We start from the raw sequence: 21,132 nt of genomic DNA, 5'->3' as shown, positions 1-21,132 counted from the left end.
TCTTCAATTTTTAGATTTCCGGGGCAAACTTTCTAAATTGCCAAACCAAAAAGTAGTGTGAAACCAGAAATATCCAGCACCAAAAATATAAACAAACAAGTCCAAAGTTTAAATAAAACAAATACATCCAAAACAGTCAAATTAATGGTATTCAATAAAACAGTTATTGATTATTTTCAGTCCCTCTTGTAACAGCTTATTCGAGCATGTTAAAAATGGCTCTTATAAATTAATTAGAACGAAATGACTGACTATATTTGTTAAAATTAAGCCTGAGACGAGCAAAAACTTACAGTCGACTAAAATAAAACTAGGACCTCCATTACAGTCCACACTACATTCACAAAGTTGCGATCATTGTAGACTCTATGGACTATCAAAGATTCACATGAACAATAAATCACTAAGACCAGTTGTTAGTTTTAAAAACCCATCGACGTATTATCTAGCGAAATATTTAGCTAGGATATTCAGACCATGTGACAAGCTAGTTAATCATGGAATTATCAGGATGGGAATTCGTGGAGATTGTAGTAACCTTTCAACAGTTTAATTCATGAGTCGATACAAGCTAGACCATCATTGAGATCTCAGAAGCACTAGAGGGACGTTTCGTCCGTTATAGCTAACGCTATTAACTACAAATACACATGTTCTTTGCACATTTTTAATTCGTACCCAACAATCACTTTTCCTGCTTCTTATTTGCGACCGTGGGGGTTCTGTACGTTCGAGTGCCGTTAGATGTATATGGTATTCTGTGTTAATCAAGTATTGAACGTAACAGTGGACTCAAATATTAATTATTTTTGTAAATTTCGTGGAGGCTAGTAAATCCAATATCAATGGTGTACCTAAAAGGACAATCGGTGGATTCGACTTCTGAACATGCACATGGGCTTAAAAGTCCATAGAAACTTAGTTTTATCAGGATATACACAAGCGCTTACCATATCACGACTCAAGTTCGAGAAATCAGACGAGTTTCAGATGTTATTGAATCATTTTTCCAATCTGAATGAAATGATGAGTGGTTAGTCTATTTTTTAAAAATAGTTCTCTTTTATAGCATAGACTATAGGTCATGTCTGAGACAGGTCTGCCGAACGAAATTCTCTTTAAGAATCCTTATTACTAAGTTAGTACGTCCATCTGCTCTAATTAATTATAACTCACCACCTTACAGAAAATTTCCTATCTTTTCTTACAGGAACGTGGGACTTGACAGGTGACACATGTTTCATTCATTTAGATGGCAATCAATATAATAGTTCACTATTTTTTTTAATGTATGAAATTTTGTGTATTTCAACCACGATCTAAATATTTATGCTTCATATTGTTCATTGAAATATAATTAATATGGATCTGGAACCGTAGAATCTCATGAAGATATCAAAAACAACTTTTCTTTTAAATATTCCTTGTCTTTGAGTACTGTGCAAGGAATTTTAGATGAGTTGTCACTGTTTTTAAAAATTTAACTTTCATTAAAAAATAAACCGGAACCTGTTTTTAATCTTTATTAATAGAATTATGTCACCAGTATAGGTAATAATAAAGATAATAGTGATAATAATAATATTATTATTGGTAGTAGTAGTAGTAACAATACTATCATCAGCTAAATCGAGTGGTGAATACACAATAAAACAAGTTAAATAACTTGGATGAAAAGAAAAATACTTGTCATTAGTAAAAACAATGATGAAGATTATAAGGATATTGAGAATATTATCACCTAGGTATGAATGAGAAAAAAAACAGCGGGACAAATGATAAACGACAAACTAGATAACAAAACAACAAGTACTAAATGCTTAGTTAAAAATAGTGAGATAAAAATAAGCCATAATTATGGAGACGAAATCGAAGTAAAGAAATACAGATCACTAAATAATAAAAATGGATATTTCGTCATGTTAACGCCGACCACTGTGTGTTGGTAGAATTACTGGAGGTGGCGAAAATGTTTTTAAAATTGATTCACATTGCATGTTAAGCGTATAACTCAATGATTGATTAGGATTGCATGGAGTACAGTTGGTACAACTAGTACTAGTTGTAACATTGGGGATAATCCTACTGTTTGAAGTGGTCACATTAGCTGCTACATTCTGATTTAAGCAAACTGTACTTTCTTGTGATAAGCATGTTTGTGATTTGTTCTTTGATTCAGATCGTTTCAATGATGCTTTTGAACTAAACATAGAAAGAGGTAGGCTTTGTCGAGATAACTCAAATATGGAAGCATCTGTTATATGTGAGTTTTGTTCTTGTTTTGAATACATACCCAATGATGTGGATAGAAATGATGTAGACGGCTTTTTAGGATATCGGAAATGTTGTAATAATGTTCGGCTTTCAACTGGTGATAGAATACCTTGACTACCTATTTGACAATCATTTTTTACGGAGTCCACTAATTTTAAGCATAGAAAAAAGACGGATCAGAAAGTGCCAAGATTAGTATAGCTTAAATTACAGTGGATTATTGAAGAGAACTAGAAAGATTAGACGAGGTATTTAAAATGTTAACCCCAGAACTAAGTAATATTTTGAGAGATCTAAATTATTATTTATAAACAAATCAGATGATCGATAAGAGTTATTTGCGAGAAACTAGCAAAATATTCTCCATTTACATTTCAAAATTTTTAGACATATAAAATTGGATGTTTATAACTACAAGGAAAGTTTGTAAGGAAAGTTTACTTCAGTATTTATCCTTCCTCTGATAGATCGATATTTAACACTGTATTCATCATTAGATACCAGAAGGGGAATCAAATCTTTTGGTGATCGGAATTTACGTTTCGTGGTCGATATTTCTCGATCAACGTTAGCTAAAGTAAGATTATGTTAAAAAAAAGTATAGGACAACGAAAGTATGGTATCAATCTACATAGTCTGCGACTGTAAACTTTCTCAAATTACTATCAAGCTACGTTAGGTGCTAACTCTAAGGCTTCTCAATACCTAATTAGTATTGACATATAGTTAAGGTGAAAATTTAGTTGACCAAATAACATAAAAATTTAGTTTTGAGTAATATCTAAATATGGTTAAGTAATAAAAAAAAGAATTTTCAATCACCATTTCATTATTAAACGACAAGCAGAACAAGTGCTTACTGCTTTCAAGGACCACTACAAAAAATTTACTCCTTGAGTACGTATGAAAACATAACCTAATTCAACTAATTAGCCGTGTACAATTTAATATCTAAAGTTCTTAGAAATATCAATCATGTGGAAATTGAAGATACCATTTGACAGTGTAAGCATAATATGCGAATGGTAAACTGGACTTGTGATATAGTTATTAAAGAAAGTATTTCGAAAGTTGAATTATTAAATTCATCGATTACAAGTCTGTTGAACGTAAACAACAACCCATTAAGAATAAACATTAGCTTACATGTTCGATAACTGGGATGCGCCCATGAACTAGCGCAATATGCTTCAATAACTTGTAGGATTTTCGTATCATCCACTGTCCGAAGTTCATTTTCATCTAATCATTGAAAGAAAAGTGAAAAACAGGACGACGAACTAAAGGAGTCATAAACTAAATTAATTTATTCATTGATTATCAAATATAAATTGATTAGCTCAGTACGATTCACGTTTAGATCAAATTGAAAAATGAGATATGTACGAGACGACGAAATGAACAAATAAGTACAAACAACATATTTATCCCGAACAAATAAACCTGATTGCATTTTTTTCAAGTATACAAACATATGTTGCGCAATTAAGTTAACAGGCAAATCAGCTAGTAAGTAGGCAAAGTTAGGGATTACAGGGATTGAAGATGAAGGAAAATATAATCGGATTTACAAAAAAAGTATATATAATGAGAAGCGCTGTGATAATCACACTGTGTAACCAATACATTTATTTGTGATCGATCTCTCAACATATTTTATCGTCAACAAGAAATTTAGCAACATATTTGTCAGTTTATAATTAGCGATTAAGTTGAGGACATAATTCAATCCTAAAGAGAAAAAGGAAGAATATCATAAAAGTAATCTGTGTGAGTTAAGTACGAAAAAAAGTCATCAAAGACACCTATCTCAAGGTCTTTGAGATTGTTGCCATAACAATACAAACACAAGCAGACAGAAAGTTCGATGTACTAGATTGTACAAAAGTGAAATGATCCACAAAGATATACTTGACACGATAGGAAGAAAATCAACCGACTAAATGACAGTTATACTAAATCAATTGATGATTAAGTTGTTCTATATACTATAAATGACTCTTGTCAAGAGCTTTATGGTCAAACTAAACCGTAGTCAGATAGCACTTATTAAAATATTGAAAATATGAAAAAACGAACAGCTCAATTGAGTTCTGATATACTTCATCTTAATTTAAAGAAGGAGTAGACATTCTTATGATCTGAATATGATTAGTCAAATATATCTCAAGGGACCTAACAAACGCAAATTGCTAACAATGCCTTTAAACATAAAGTAGTAGTAATCACGTCTGAGCAACCTGAATCCACTAACACAAAAACTCAGCCAAACATCGACGAAATAAACCCATTTAATTTAACTCGATAAATGAGAAAATATTATTTCGTTTGAATTTAAAAAAGTTGATGATCTTAGGTTATTTTAATTATGACAAATTCATTACAACTGTAACTTGAATATAATCGAAAGAATTGAACTTTGCAAGTGCATGCACATACAAGCTAGTGCGTACGAGGATATTCATAGTTAAAAGCCACATTCAAATGCGAACTAAGAAATAAAAAGCAACTATCAACAAACAACAAATACGTTAACATTATAATTTACGGATTTTCCCAGCTGAACGTAATACATCTTCCGCAGTGATAGCACTTTTCTGACGATCTAAATTAGGATTTAACATCACATTACAAATATATATATATATATATATATATATATATATATATATATATATATATATATATAACTTCAGTATGCCAGCATACAGAAAATACGTGAGAAAACGATTTGTGAGGACAGCTACTCCAGAAAATATAAAGTTAGCGAAAGAACATTCACATTCAGAAGTAATATTGGGCTATATATATATATATATATCGCTAGTGTAACAAGGTACTTTTAGTCAGTGAGTAAACGAAACCTATCTTGTTTGCTTGATGATGATTAACGATGTGGTTCAAAAAGAACATTTCATCTCATTTCAGACTCAGAATGAGGAAACCTATCTGATACGTGCAACTCACAGTAATGAACATCTGTTGTAAAGGAGATGGCTACTATGGATCATTGAAGTTTAACACAATGGACACCTTAGTCGATTCATATAGAGTTAGTGGTTAAACCGATAATCATAAATGAGTCACATGTTCGGAACTTTATCTGCTAATGTAAGTTTGAGGAGCTAAGTAGTATTACTAGACCATACAAAAACACATTGTGACTCGGAGCCAAGTATAAAATTTTTAGCGGCTACATTATAAATTAATTTTTTAAGGAAAAAGAAGGTAAGGCAAGTACTTAACGCACCAAATGGTTTGAAGCGGTAACATTTTTTTACATCATATTTCTACAGACTGTGTCCTATACACACGTATGAAGTAGATTGGTAGTTATTTCTTCGCATATACATGAAAAATATAAAACTAGCGGTTTGACAAAATTAGTATACAAGTAGATTATTACTATTATTATCTCGCAGACGTAGCATATGAATTCGAAAAAAGCACACTAGAAATAGAGCAATAGGCAACGCTCAAAACTAACTTGTGATGAATATCTTTTAATATCGTAAGATCCCAATTCATGACACACAAAACAGCTAATTACAATCAGGCTCAATAAGACCATGAATATTACTGAAAATTTATTGGTTCAGCTAAAACTAATATTACTAAGTAAGCAAAGATGGATAGTGGCTAGCAGTGGAATCCAGCTTGACGCGCGTTTCGTCCTATCTGGGACTCGTCAGCTGAATTTACCTGCATCTGAGAGTTGATGTTCACTCTGGGACTCGAAACCATTACCTTTCGCTTCAAACGCCACGGCGTTATCCACTCGGCCACTGAGTCCTGATAGCCACTTGCTTGCGCAATGGGATGAAGTTTAAATTCACTTAATATTGTTTGTTTGAATCTTCTCATTGATGTTTTTGGACTGCAACTAGTCAGTCTTTAATTGGCATATGTGCATACTAAGTATTATTTTCACGTCAACAAGGTTTTGCTTACTCTATAAACAAACGGCGCAGGAAACCACAGAGTTAGTGAAGTAAATATTCGGTTATACAGTATATCTGCTAGCATATTATGAACAATAAGATTTATAGATCAAAGATAAATGACGGTAAACAAATGTTTATGAAAAAAGCAACTGATTAACATACCACCACGTTTACGACGTAATTCCTTACTTGAATCGGTAACCTTAGGACTTTGAGCTCTCACGCGGTTGTGTTGATTCTTGTGCAAAATAGAAAAATCTACCAACAGACCAGGAATATTTTGATCAATAAGTAATCCCAAGTTATTTAATACATTAACTGAGCCGATTCTATCGTCTCTACTAAAATCTAAAGGACCATCAACACGAAGACAATGAATTGCATGAATTACGTCATCATCAGATGATAATTGTTCATTATTTTTATAAGTAATAATACCAGGCAAATCAATCGATGCTGAAAATGACTGTCGTGTATTAACAATCGATTTATCAATATCTAAACAGAAAAGAGGATATATACTCATATGAATAATAAGTTTTGTAGTAATTATTTGATATCATTGAAACTCTTAATACAAAGGAATTTTTTCTTACTGAAAAGACAACATAAAAATACCAAACTGAATTTGGTTATGTTTCTTTGGTGATGAATACTTATTATAGAGACTTTGTAAACACATGTCCCTAAAGCAAAGCGGACTCTGCATTCAAATACATCTACAAGCTAAGTAGAAAGTTATCAAAGGCAGTTATATTCCATTTTCTTAACGTTGCCGAAGCAATACCTATGCATCTACAAAAATCAGAATTGTGTCCAAAATAAACTAGTACAACCTCTTCTTCTACCATGATCTTAATCTCTCGTAATTTTCATACTTCTCCAAGCTTTTCTTCATTCATAGCTATCTGCTTCCCTTTTATATTCTCCATAGACTTTTTATCCCCAAATAATATTTTCCTGTTTCTATGATCCGCCTGATTGCACTTCCTCCAAATTCCGACATTTCATCTTATCATGCTGAGTCACTCATTCCCAATTATAATTTCCTTATATTTATGATGAATAATTAAGAATAAAAAAATAAGTGGAAAGGAAAGTCAAGAGAATAGTTCAACACAGTAGTGATCCCAAATCACAAAGCAACTTTGAAAGCAATCAAAGACATCTTGAACAGTAGAGAAATATGAGGTATTTTTCCGAAAAAAACAATACTCTTCGCTCTGAACTAATAAAAATCAAGACACAATACTTAAAAAGTAAAGAAATTGCGTCTACAAGATCAAAAGCAGTGATTGTAATGTTGTGTTATGATGACCCTTCCTACGGCCCAGAGCCTTCTGACACGTTGAGGTTAGTGCTTCTTTGATCCCTTAACAATTTTCTTCCATAGTAGCTTTTTCCTCATTAAGAAGACCATGTACGGCTTGGAACCTGTTGTTGAGAGATATCTTGAATTCGTTGATTTTGTCAGCATCTCGAAGGAAGGCTGTATTGAACCTTTGTACTGCTGTTTCCCCAGTTGTCCAGTGATCTGAAGCTAGGTCAGCTTCTCTTCTGGTTCTCACGTCTTCCATTGACCTTCTGAATTTCTCATTGATACAGATATGATTGATCTGGTTCTGTGTAGTGTGACCAGGTGAGACCCATGTAGCTTTGTGTATGCGTTTGTGTGGGAATATTGTGCCACCTATAACCATTTTATTTCATTCCCTCCTTCTCTGTTTTGAAAGATGCCTTGATGATCCTGGGTCCATGATTTTCTCATCCTGTAAGTGTTTTACGTGCTTCTTTGGACAGCATCAGAGCAGCTCCCTGAGTGTGCGAAGCAATTTCCTCTTGGTGACCAGAGTACAGTAGCATTTCTCCTCAACCTTACATTTTCTGTCCAGCATGAATCCAATGGGTTCCACTGATTCCGAGCACCGCCAAGCTGTATCTCCTCATTTCGCCTGCCATTTTATTGGTTCTCTCGGTTTCCCACATTATGTGAACATTCCATCAACCTATATTAATTGTTGGTTTGGTTGTTAGAAGGGGAATCAGCCCCTTGGCTTCCGAAGAATATCGGCTTTCAGCATAAGGCTTCATAATTCCTTTCAAAGGTCCTTGTAATCCCGGGATAGAGTTTAAATTATTTATTCTGGTTAGCGTCCTTTTAGTAAGGTTGTTTTCTACGGGATGAGGTTTGCTTGTCTCGTGCACAATTCTCCTTCTTTAACCGGGCTTGGGAAAAACACTAACCCCAGAGGCGTTGCAGGAGGAGTTTCATATATATACATATATAATTAGGAAATTTACCTATTGACCACAATGAAATACACTTGACGTTTAGGTCACTTCTGATTGTCATCAACTGACTTTTAGCTGCTTTTCATTGGCTCTCCATGTCAACATCTATCAAGGTATCTACTCTTATCAACAACCATAAGCATTGATCATAATATATGTGTCATAAACTTAGGATACTGCTTATAACTCTAGGGTTTCTTGTTATAACAGTCCTTTCACTTGTTACACGTATGTGGGACGTTAATTTACCTTAGACGAATATCTACACTAGATTCCCCAACCAGTGTCTATTCTACAGGACTTCAACACAACTCAGATCAAGAACACGAGATTAGCCTGACTATAACGTCAATTTATTTCCACACCAAAATCCGACACAATCCAACAACAAGGAACAGTCAATCAATAACAGTTCATATATAATAAGGATAAGGGAATACATATTAACATATAAGACCTGTCACATCTACATATCTGACTCATCAAGACAACCAATCATTGTCATTCTCGCTCACACATCAATATGATCGATGAAATTTCTTCTCACATCAAGTCTACGTACACAGCATACATTTCTTTTCTTATCAGTTTCTTCACTTTCCACACCAAATAACTCATACGCATTACAATAAATCCGACTATTAATCTTGTTAACATGATTGGACAATCTGTTTGTTATACAATTAACATGTGAACTATGGACATTCGGTAATTTTGATATTTGATCAAATTCCTTTAAAAAAGCTAGCACCAGACTGTCGAATGAAAATTAGGATTTGTTTACAGTCGCTGAGATTTTTACAAACAGTCTTTTCCTTAAACCGAACGATATACTGTGTAAATAATACACTGATGTAAGACATGATTTTGCGTTTGATTCCTTCACCAACGATTCACATCATCAACTGGGACTAGGTGGAGAAGGGCCATATTTAAAAGAAGCACGAATTAACTTGATTTGTGTATGTAGAAACTCGTCACATTTTACTGGCATAAGCCTAAGTGGAAACAATTAGATAAGTGTCATCAGTGAGGGAACTTAGTCAAAACTAGGAGAAGGGGAGTCTTGATATTACAAGGGAAATTATCTCTATGTGTTAACCCAGATGATTATTTTGATGATTGATATGCTAACAAATAATTATTGTATAAGTAGCTTAACATACTATGAGAGTGCAAAAACTAGTTTTGAGTTTCTTTGTTTTGTGAAGAAATTAGTAAATTAAAGTTGGTTCACCAATCTGGGACTCCTTTCTGGACTAAAAAGAAGGGAGACTCTTTCGATTCAATTGTTTTACCGCATCTGTTGGTGGGATTCTTTTTCTCCTAAACTAAATCGTATTTTGCAGATATGGTTATTAACTTGGGCTAAAGGGATGAGCTATTAATTTTGAAGAAAGGTTATCCTAGTATAAACAGTTGATAGCGCTTACTGTAATTGACTGAAATACATTTCCATGATTATATCGTATTACTGTAATCCTAAATTTAGAACCGATTGACATACAGTAGTTCTTATACTGAATAGGAGGATAGTTAGATGAAAACACACTATTAGATCTTGCAATTCAGGAGTATTTGCCTGAGCGTAATAAACAAGTGCAGACTTCCTGGTTGAAGTCAGTAAGATATCAGTAATCTATGATTAAAGACTTTAGGTGATTTAGTTTGGAAATAAACGCAATGGAGTAGTTGAATTTATTCTGTATCTTACAACACTTCAATTTTCAATTTGCCTTATACGTTCTACTTTCCGATTTTGTATGTTCCCTTTAAACCATATTTCAAATATTTAGTGGACTCACGACAATTGGTATTACCTTGAAAACAATTTGTCTATTTACGCTCCTTGTGTTGATAAGAATTGTGCTTAATTGGATAAAAGAACATTGCTATTCAATACTTTTTGCACCCAAATGCCCTGGTACGGGCGAGAGTCCGCTCTCTCTCTCTCGAAATGCTCTCACATGGCCACGCGTATATAGCGTCTGCCAGAGAAGTCCTACTCACTGCCTTCTCTTGGCATTACTGTTGTTTACGAAATTGAGAGGACGAAAAGCGAATGTCCAGCATTTTAACCGGGTTGATGGACAAGGAAAGTCCACCTAGGGGAGTTGGAAAACCCTGATTCAAAACCAATGGTGCACATCGGCTCCAGTATCCTGAGGAAACAAATGGCGTATGAATCAATCGTTGGTCACCGGCTACCATGGGACTGCATCTCCTCACGATGCTTCACTGCCTTGTGGATTAGACCTTTAGGTCAAAGGCTCCGGGTGTGGTCCCCTAAGAAAACCACCTGCTTCAATTTGGGCACCTGAACAGTATCACTGCCCTTACACAAATCAAATGAGATTTGTGCGGCGCATATATATCTGGTGCCTCTTTGTACCAATATTTATGTGTTTAAATAAATTAATAAAACTCAAGATTTTGCGGTATTCATTAAAGACTGGTTTATGAGTATTGATTTCTAATTAGCTAAGACTAAAGCAAGATTTGGAACTTTATTCAAAAAAGGAGTCGTAAAATTGTTGATAGACGTCTTATAAATTGTTCAAACATAATCCAAGCTGTCTCTAAATATCCATCATTGGCATAAATAATTCAAACAATCAAGACTAACTATACTCACATCTTCCCAAGTCATGCAACGAGATTAAGTCTGAAGATAATTTACCAAAATATAAGTAAATTTGAGAAATTGTCACTTTAAATTTTAGTGGTGCTATTGAAAGGTGTGATTTTTTTATCGGACACTGAAAAGCTGATTCATGAAAGTCATGCTGACGAAACAGTAGATTCTGAATGCATAGAACTTACCAAACCAAAGAACATGGGCATTAGTGGTAATTCTATGCGGCAAAAAACGTAAGCCTGAAGATGATGTTAGTACATCTGGAGTTAGAACCACTGTGTAGGTGTTATCCCCTGGTGTAGAGATTTGTTTTGATTGAGGGTCAATAACTGATGATTGATGTTGACTTTCATTGTTCAGTTCTCCAGCACATATATTCGATGGTTCAGTCAATGGTCTGGGAGCTTTACTTTTTGTCAATGATGAGGAGAAGCGAAGTTTATTATTATCACTATTATTAGTCGAATTGCTGATGAAATTACAATTATCTGTGATTTTCACAGTATTATCATTATCATTATTGACAAAGGATAATTTGGAAATATCTTCTGTGTAAGTATGTTGAACAACCAAATTATCAGTGGAGTCAGGAGAAAACTTGTAACTTGGAAGATCCTTCATGGACGATGTAGACATCACCAGTGTTGATTGATGCTGATGATGATCAATTTCTTTATTTTCATCTCTGGTCACTTTTGATGATGATTTTAATTTTTCATTCTAGAAAGCAGGTAAATTATTCTTCAGAAGAATAGGAAATACTTGAGAAATCCAACTTACTGCCCAAAGTTAACTTAAACATAAGACTCAATAACTTTCAATGAAGTCCCATTCTTTGCGCTGGTTGATTTAATAATGAAGCTTTCATTGTTCTTCTGAACAACGTTATTGACATAAACTTCAAGTAGAAAATGACAGAACAAATTTCAAAGATATCCAATCAAGGTTAAGATCGACAGGACAAGCTGTCAATCATACATGGAGAAATTCGAGTAAAACACTTCTAACTGAAGTCTGTGCTGATAGTGCCGATCAGGGTGATCAAAGCTTCAAGATTAAATCATCCAGCCCAGAATATAAGACTCCACCAAAATCATGCATTTATGAAAAAAATCCAGCAGTGAGAAACAACTTCAAATTTAGGCAAAATATACTGGGATAGTATTTCCGAAGTAAAAGAAAAAATTCCCATCTTCAAACATTAGGATATAAACTAACTGATGTATTAGGACCGCGGTTACTATGATTATCCGGTAGACACGTTATTAATCTATCTCTTTTTGCTATGTTTATTATTCTTGAGTACACCAGATTTCTGGATATCAGAGACTTTAACAATTCCTGTTATTCGGATGAAATCTGCTCCATCTTTAGAAAGTTCAAATATCAAAGTTAAATAAAATCAAGTCATCCGCCACAACATAGAAATCTTTAAGGCTAATAAACGAATTATAAAAATATATAACCTAGTTGAAACCTTTTTTATTTCACTATGAGCTTCCATTCGAAGATAGGATTCACTGTATACACAGTTATATACAAAGTCTTTAAAGTTCAACAATTTTGCTGAGTCTAGCACTTTAGCCATTTTTCCATCTATTAAGTGGGTGATTGCTAAATATCGATGTATTTTCGCTAAAGATTACATTCTGAACAGCTTGAGTTGCACTCATCTGTCTACTATGAGAATGTCAGTGCAGTGCAGCTTCACTTCCTGGACAAAAAAGCAAATATAGCGAAATGTAAGGCTTTAAATGAAATCGCTAACAAATTCTCACTCTATGCAGTACTTATCCAATAAAACAGAGGATAAATAGTCGGAGGCGATGGATACCTGTTTATTGAACAATGAGAATGTTGTGGATAAACTTAGTAAATTTTCTGCATCGGAAAATCTATAAGTTAATCTTAACATAAAGGGAAGAATTTTTGATATTTTGCAAGGTGAATAAAACAGTAATTAGATCTACAGATTAATGATTGAAAGCCACAACTCGAAAAACTATTGAATCACAGATTTCTCACTTTTGCACAGTATTACTCTGATAAGAATCTAGTCTAATAGATGGTTATTTATGATCAGAATAGTCCATTTGAAATATAATTGATTCAAGAATCGAATAATGCAAATTTGGCCAAGTAACGATCTATGGTGGAGACTTCGTTCACGAATTACCCACTTACCAAGTACAAATTAGTGGAGTCAGTTTTGAAGCACACAATTTGTGGGTGTCCTAGTGACACTATCACTACTGTTAACCCACTGCTTCTTACAAGTTAAAACAATCTACGGATTTCCGGAAAATGCTTCCATTATCACCCGTTCAGTTAATTTCTTAAAGATCTGAACACAAAAACAATGATAATAGTAAAAATTTTACATCTAGTGTGTCCTTTCGTAAAGGTAAAGAACTTTGAGATGTATTTTCATGTTTGTCCAAACTACTCGAATCAGGTTGACTCCAGAAATCCAAAGAAATACTGTCATTTTTTATATGGCATTGATCAATATTTGGTGACTGTTCATTCTGGGTCTGATATTGTATTAGGTCAGTTAATGTAGATACCAAAAGATCTCTAGCATTTTGATCTGTACATGCAAGTGTTATTTGACAAGGAATAACATCCATATTCATGGAATTAAGATCTAAATGAGAGAAACAAATAATGGGAAATATGTAGAGAATATATACCTGAAAAATTTACTGTAAGAAAATAGATATTTTTGTACAGTTTCAATCAGAAGCTCGGTACCCGAATATCCTAATGTTTAATTAAACCAACACAGTAATATTTAGTATGCAATTGATAACACGAATAAAAAGAAATGAGAATAATGATAATATCAATAATAGTGCGATAAACTCAATATTGATAGGTAAATTTTGAAAAGAATGGATGAATTCGGGGAATAAAAAGTAGGGACTAATTTTGAAGCTCTCGAGTAACGGATATGTAAAGAGTAAATGCACCTACACCAATGTCACCGACTCCGATCTAGTTATCCGACGTTTTCGAACACTGATTACGATTATCGCGTGGACTTCAGCCAGGTAGTCTGCGCCTACTAACACGCCTCAGTCCAAAAGTTAAGGACTTTAAAGACTAGTGTCACATCCCGGTTTGGCCGCCCCTAGTTTTCGTCTAACCTACACTTACCGCAATCAACATTAGGTGATGGTCGGGCACACTAAACACATATCCCAATCACTTCAGCCAATGAAGATTCCCAACCTTATCTATCAACAGATTGAGCATCTTAGCCTGGTGTCCTACAGATAATGTTAGCATCACTCGCTCTATTATTCTACAATACAAGAGCGATGCCTCGAAGACATATACGACAATGAACGTGCACTATGTATTAGTTTTCTATTCCCAAAGAGAATTCATAGTCAAAAAGTAATACAGAATGAATTTGTTATAAAATGATGAATGTTACTAAAGTTAGAAAATTTTGAACTGATTTACCGATTATTACTGTTCATATTCTTATTGTATAAATAACTGGATTAATTGTTTACATATTCCCCCAAATGCCCTGGTACGGACGAGGGTAGGAGAATAGCTATCCCTCTCCGAATGTTCTCACATGACCACACGCAAACAACCACTACCAGGGAAGTCCTACTCACCGCCTCATCGCCGCGGAGGTGTTGTTCACGAAGTTGAGAGGACGAAAGGTGAATGTCTTGAGTTTTAACCAAATAAGTGGGTACGAGAGATTTACATAGTCTAGTTGGAAAACCCTGATTCCAAACCAGTGGTGCACATAGGCTCCAGGATCCTGATGGAACAAATAGCGTATGAACCGATTATTGGTCACCGGCTACCAAGACTGCCGCTTCTTTTGGAGTACCTCTCTGGGCTTTGATCATGCTCTGGTCCGCGCCAATCTTACCGCACTTTTCAGTAGCCAACGAATTGATCGTCACAAACGGATTGATGTCAGTAAATTGATTGCAACTTCTGTTGCAAGTAAGCAGTGAACCGAGCTAGCTTCTAGGCTAGCTACCATACCACCGAAAAGTATAGATGAGCATTGGTTGAAACTGCATGAAGCCATGAAAATGGCGAGTAAAGCCGCTTGCAGCTTCGCGAAACGTCCCGCTTATAAGCACCGGGTTTCTTCAGGCTCCTTACAACTTATCGAAGCCCGTCGGTCCACTCCTAGTGACCGTGAATTTGACCACAAACGAAAGCTGTTACGTAATGAAATTGAGCAAAGCTTGCGTAAAGACCGAGAAGCCTGGTGGTTGGAGCGTGCTAATGAGCTGGAAGCAGCAGCTGCATCTGGTAACTGCCCGAAGCTCTTCCAACTCATCCGAGCCACTGGCAGCAAGAAGTCTGGTGTGAGTGAAACAATCTGTGAAAATAACGGAATGCTAATTACTAACATCTCTCGACGTCTTGGACGATGGGCAAAATCCTTTGAAGGGCAGTTCAACTGGCCTGCTATTCTGACAACATCGATCAGACTGTCCTGTCCTCCATGGCCGGTGACGACCGCTCCACCAAATGAGGCAGAAGTCCACAAGGAACTCCAACTCTTGAAGCGCTACAAATCACCGGTCCCAGATGACTTACCTCCGGCTCTTTTTAAAGATGGTGGTGACTTTCTGGCTAAGGAATTGACCGCGTTGCTTACAAAGGTATGGGAGCTAGAGTGTTCACGTCATGGAATGAGTCGATAGTTGTCCCTATCTTTGAAAAGGGTTCACGTCGTTACTGTAACAACTATCTGAAGAAACGTCTAGTTCCGATTGCGTCCAAACTATTGGTTTCCGTCATACTTCGTAGGTTCTACAAAACCCAAGAAAGATTGATTCGCGAGGAGCAGGCTGGTTTTTGTTCTGGTTGAGGATGTATTGATCATATCTTCACCCTCCGCCAAATGTTAGAACACCGTCATACTTATCGCAGGCCAACAATCGTAGTGTTTCTTGATATCAGGGCTGCCTTCGATTCGTTGGACAGGACTGTTCTCTGGGATTGTCTATTGAAGAAGGGTGTGCCTGAGAAGTTCATTAACATCCTAAAGGCCCTATATACAAACACCTCAGGCAGAGTGAGAACATACCATCTTTATCCATTGTTCCATTCAAGCAGTGGGGTTAGGCAGGGTTGCCCAATCTCACCATTCCTCTTCAACTATGCCATCAATAACATTCTGGAAACAGCTCTAATGGATGTAAGTAATGACCATGCAATCCGCACTTATGCAGTTGGCAAACAGTGTTCATAGGTATGGTATGTGCTTTGCACTCTCCAAGTGCAAAGTACTTCTACAAGACTGACAGGACCCTGATCCTGTGCTCACCCTGGGTAGTGAGCAGATTGAAGTAGTCGAGAAGTTCGTGTATCTAGGTAGCTGCATAAGTACTTCTGGTGGTGGCGTGAATGATGAGATTGATGCACGTATAATGAAAGCCAGAGCGGCTTATGCCAATCTCGGCCATCTTTGGCGCCTTCGTGATGTTAGTCTGGCTGTAAAAGGTCGGTTCTACAACGCGTCGGTGAGAGCAGTTTTGCCCTATGCTTGTGAAACATGCCCCCTCCAAGTTGAGGATGTTAGACGTCTCTCGATGTTTGATCATTGTTGTCTTCGAAGGATTGCTGACATTCAGTGACAACACCATGTTAGTAATGCAGAGGTTCAGCATCGTGTGTTCGGGCGCAGAGACGACAATCCAATTGGTGTCACCATCTTGAAACATCGACTTCGGTGGCTTGGACATGCTCTACGAATGTCGTCCCAGAGAATTCCTCGTCGTACATAATTTGCCGACTCTGGGACTGGTTGGAAAAAGCAGAGAGGTGGTCTGTGTATGACATGGTGTCGTGGTGTAGAAGAAAGCTGCAAAGGACTGGCTTCTGTTGGTCCTTCCCGACTCCCTGGCTGGGGTCCGAGAGATGGTGCAACACACTGGCTAGAGAAGTTATCAGATGTGGCTCGGAATAGAAGCCAGTGGCGAGCCTGCTGTAACCTCCTTTTACTTCCTTCATAAAAAGTGGTTGTAACTTCCTTAACTGAAAGAATCCTTCTGGTTGTACCTTTCCATCTCCTCCATTATTATTCTTATTATTACACAAACATACACTAATCTGTGGTTGTTATTGTTTTTTTCCTCATACGCACCTTACCTTTTTCTCATCTTATTCTTATTGTTTTTTGTGGCCCATATATATTTGGTGTCGCTTGTCCCAAAATTTGTGTTCAAATAAATAAATAAAATGTAACATAACGTAGTAAATACTCAATGTTTTCGAGGAAATGAGACATAAATGCATCTGTGATGCTCTGACTAGTTTTTGAATCATTTCACTTTAGTTTAACTCAAGCATAGGAAGTCCCTTCACTGTTAAGAATAGAGATGTGTGGGTTTTATCCTGTTTCTTTCACAGTACGCTCTTTTCTACAAGTGAAGACTTTAGTATCCGTCAATCTCAGGTAACTTGTGCTTGCTGTATTCAGGCTGGTATGGGTCATATAAACATGAATCACTTCGATTTATTGAGAATTAAGTTTTGTTTTCTTTCTATGCTACGTGTAACCCTGCTCAGTTACCTTGACTTAAATGGTTTGTGACGACTAGCAGTCCAACTACGATAAAAGGCCATGCATCTTAAAGTCTTTTTAAGAAGACTGCTTTTAGCAGTGTAAAAATATAAAAAATTTCAATTGACTATTCTTAAAATTTGTAAGTTGACTAAACTACCATCAGGACACGTTTTTTGTTTTCAGCCACAGTGTAAATACTTCTCGCGACTAATAACTGTTACCTTGTCTTGTTTTATTTTTGATCACTTGTTAATCCATCAAATAATGTTGAAACGTTTTACAAATATAACTATTAATTTCCATTTCCCTTTTGTTTCCCAATTTATCCAGACCACAGAGAACGATGATCAGTTGTACAATTCTCATATAGTTATTAATTCAGATGGCCAAATAATGGGCGTTTATCATAAAGTCCATTTATTCGATGCCAATTTAAGTACAAAAGAAACTACACCCAACATAAAAGTTAGTTTCATTCAGTTTTCTCTAACTAATCTTTCTTATCTTTTGTTTTACGTTCATGTACTGGAAATCAATAGTTTAGAAACACTTCATTTCTAATCAATAGGTGGATAGCTTAAATCTGGTTATTTTTACACACGTACTAAGAGTGAGATAAACAGATATTGTCATCATACTGTCATTCGATAATTGACGTTGCACTATCGCTTAATGCTTTATAGTATTTAGTTCCCCAAATGTCATAGTACGGCCGAGAGTGGGTAGAGTTAGCTTTCCTTTTCAAAATGCTCTTAAGTGACTACGCATATACAGCCACTGCCAGGGAAGTCCTACTCACTGCCTTCTCGTGCCCTATCCACACTCAGTTTGCCTCGTTTATGTGTAAATGTAATTTTTGATTTTATGGTGCGATGCCATCCAGTATATTCGTACATAAATCCACGTGTGTTTGAAATGTAGAGATAACAGAAGCTGGCTGCTGACTTTTTGGACTCAAGGAAGGACATAGAAATAGTTAGCCGATAGGGGTTTAACTGGGCTGACTCAGGGTTAGCCATATTTGCCAGGGCAAGTCTAGAACACTAGGCTTTAGAAAAAGTAGTAGACATGGGACAGAAGAAATAAGAATTCTGACTGGTAACTAGAAAGTGACACTGGTCGGAGTTTTTACGATACAACAGAATTTACGTTCATTAAACACGCCTACACCGAGAAGAGCACGAGAAGAGACAGTGGTCACTTCCCTGTTGCCCACACCCTAGAAGGATAATTCTTCCTGACAGATGTGAAAATGGAACTGCATTAGTATTCGTTTTGTCAACCTGGGATCATAACCGTGACCTCCAGGAAACAACAGCTTGAGGTCAGTCATATACATTTTAGTAATTTTAATGTCCCATGCTAACAAGGCATTACAGCCGGCGACAGAAATTTATGGGCTAAGTCAAGGGGTCATACTTTAAAAAAATAGATTTTTCTAACCCACATTTCTGAGAGGAACCAGTTTTGTTGCTAATGATAGTCATCTGAAGCGAACGCCTTACTGTAATCATACTGTTCACTTGGCAGTACTTCGCCACGGAGTTGCTGACTCATAGACTAACAAGGAACGAATCGAGCGAAGAAATTTCTTTTCAATTAGTTTTTCATCATGGCTCTACACTAATATATATATATATATATATATATATATATATATATATATATATATGATTTACAATAATTAAATAACACTCATGGAGTAGATACGTTACGTAATAATTATATAATGAAATCGACTATAAACTAACAATTATTGGAAGAGAAGGATTAATACTAATCAAAGTTATTATTCGAAAATCAAGTTGTTGCTACGTTGCATAATATATAAAAAGAGAAGAAAGAACTAACAAAATATTTTGATGAATGGTCAGTAATATAGTAGTTATGTAGGAATCAAGAGACGAATGTAGAGAATAAGTAAAATACAAAAATGGAGGGAATAAGATAATTGTTTACCAACGTTCTGCTACAAACTCCGCTATACCGATGGCCAAGGTAGCGAGAGTGGTTGTACAAACTTCTTTTGGATACAAAGGTTTGGTTTGTGAATATAAATTGCGATGGCTTCAGCTATGTGCAATAAACGAGCTCGTAAACCATGTGGCAAATTTGATGGAATATGGTAGATAACCTTAAAAGCTTTATTCAGTTCAATCTGATGACCTGTGTCCACCAAGTGAGCGAGAATAGAACTTTTAATCACCTTTACCTGTCCTTTGCTCAACCACGACGGATAGTGTTCTGTTATTCGTTGATGAACTTGCCGAATTGTACGCCCTATATAACTGGCTCCACAGGAGCAGTTGAATTGGTAAATACACATAGATGTGGGAATTTTCATAGACTAACGTTTTGAAGATTCAGGAGATTATGAGAACTATTACACAAATCATAAAGATGGAAGCTAGTTGCATTTTCTGAATTTATTCTTTCAAAATGTGATTCCTTACAAGAGTAATGGTTTCGTAGTTAGACTATTAAGTTATGGGTTTGAATCCTGATCTATCAGTTTACAAAAGAAAGTGTGATTCATTGCAGGATACTTCTAGTTAATAATTGGACTGGTTTAAAAAATATAATTTTCATTACAAAATAAACAGTAAGAATAGTTACATGATAAATTATCCATTTACCTGTAATCAATAAACTTAAATCGGTTTCACTGTCGGTCGACCTATTCACAGCCAAATTGTTCAATGGTATTTTGACCTGTTTTCAACAAATCATTAACAAAATTTGTGAAGCTTAACTTGATATGAAATGTAGTTCTCAATAAAAATTTTATTATTCATTAGAAAACGACTAAATGGAAGAAACGATTGCACGAAATTACTCATCTTCTTCAGTAAGGAAGAGGATTTCTCAATGAAAGTATGGTTTTTATCTGATGTGTGGGCGAGAATGATAATGATTCGTTGATTAGCTGAGTCAGACATGTAGAAAGTGTAACAGGTGTTATATATTCCCCTATCGTAATTATTGTTGATTGACTGTTCCTTGTTGTTGGATTGTGTCGGATTTTGGTGTGGAAATAAATTGACGTTATAGTCAGGCTAATCTCGTGTTCTTGATCTGAGTTGTGTTGAAGTCCTGTAGAATAGACACTGGTTGGGGAATCTAGTGTAGATATTCGTCTAAGGTAAATTAACGTCCCACATACGTGTAACAAGTGAAAGGACTGTTATAACAAGAAACCCTAGAGTTATAAGCAGTATCCTAAGTTTATGACACATATATTATGATCAATGCTTATGGTTGTTGATAAGAGTAGATACCTTGATAGATGTTGACATGGAGAGCCAATGAAAAGCAGCTAAAAGTCAGTTGATGACAATCAGAAGTGACCTAAACGTCAAGTGTATTTCATTGTGGTCAATAGGTAAATTTCCTAATTATATATGTATATATATGAAACTCCT

At 35.6% G+C, this 21,132-nt stretch overlaps 1 protein-coding gene across 1 annotated transcript in view; it reads right to left on the bottom strand.

Annotated features, from left to right (window-relative positions):
• Positions 1-1,571: 1,571 nt before the first annotated feature.
• The window catches only part of Smp_173060 (pak-interacting exchange factor, beta-pix/cool-1, putative), a 58,377-nt gene continuing 38,816 nt past the window's right edge, over positions 1,572-21,132 (bottom strand). Inside the window, exons 9-15 of the mRNA XM_018800042.1 lie at positions 20,347-20,422; positions 13,562-13,795; positions 11,334-11,552; positions 6,381-6,716; positions 4,823-4,879; positions 3,421-3,516; positions 1,572-2,422 (exon numbers count right to left, since the gene is read on the bottom strand). Of these exons, the coding sequence (XP_018646572.1) occupies positions 1,923-2,422; positions 3,421-3,516; positions 4,823-4,879; positions 6,381-6,716; positions 11,334-11,552; positions 13,562-13,795; positions 20,347-20,422 (1,518 nt within the window). The 3' untranslated portion in view covers positions 1,572-1,922. The remainder of the gene's footprint in view (positions 2,423-3,420; positions 3,517-4,822; positions 4,880-6,380; positions 6,717-11,333; positions 11,553-13,561; positions 13,796-20,346; positions 20,423-21,132) is intronic.

This window comes from Schistosoma mansoni (genome assembly GCF_000237925.1).
Source record: "Schistosoma mansoni, WGS project CABG00000000 data, supercontig 0142, strain Puerto Rico, whole genome shotgun sequence".
Lineage (NCBI taxonomy): Eukaryota > Metazoa > Platyhelminthes > Trematoda > Strigeidida > Schistosomatidae > Schistosoma > Schistosoma mansoni.
This window is presented reverse-complemented; position numbering and strand designations above follow the sequence as displayed.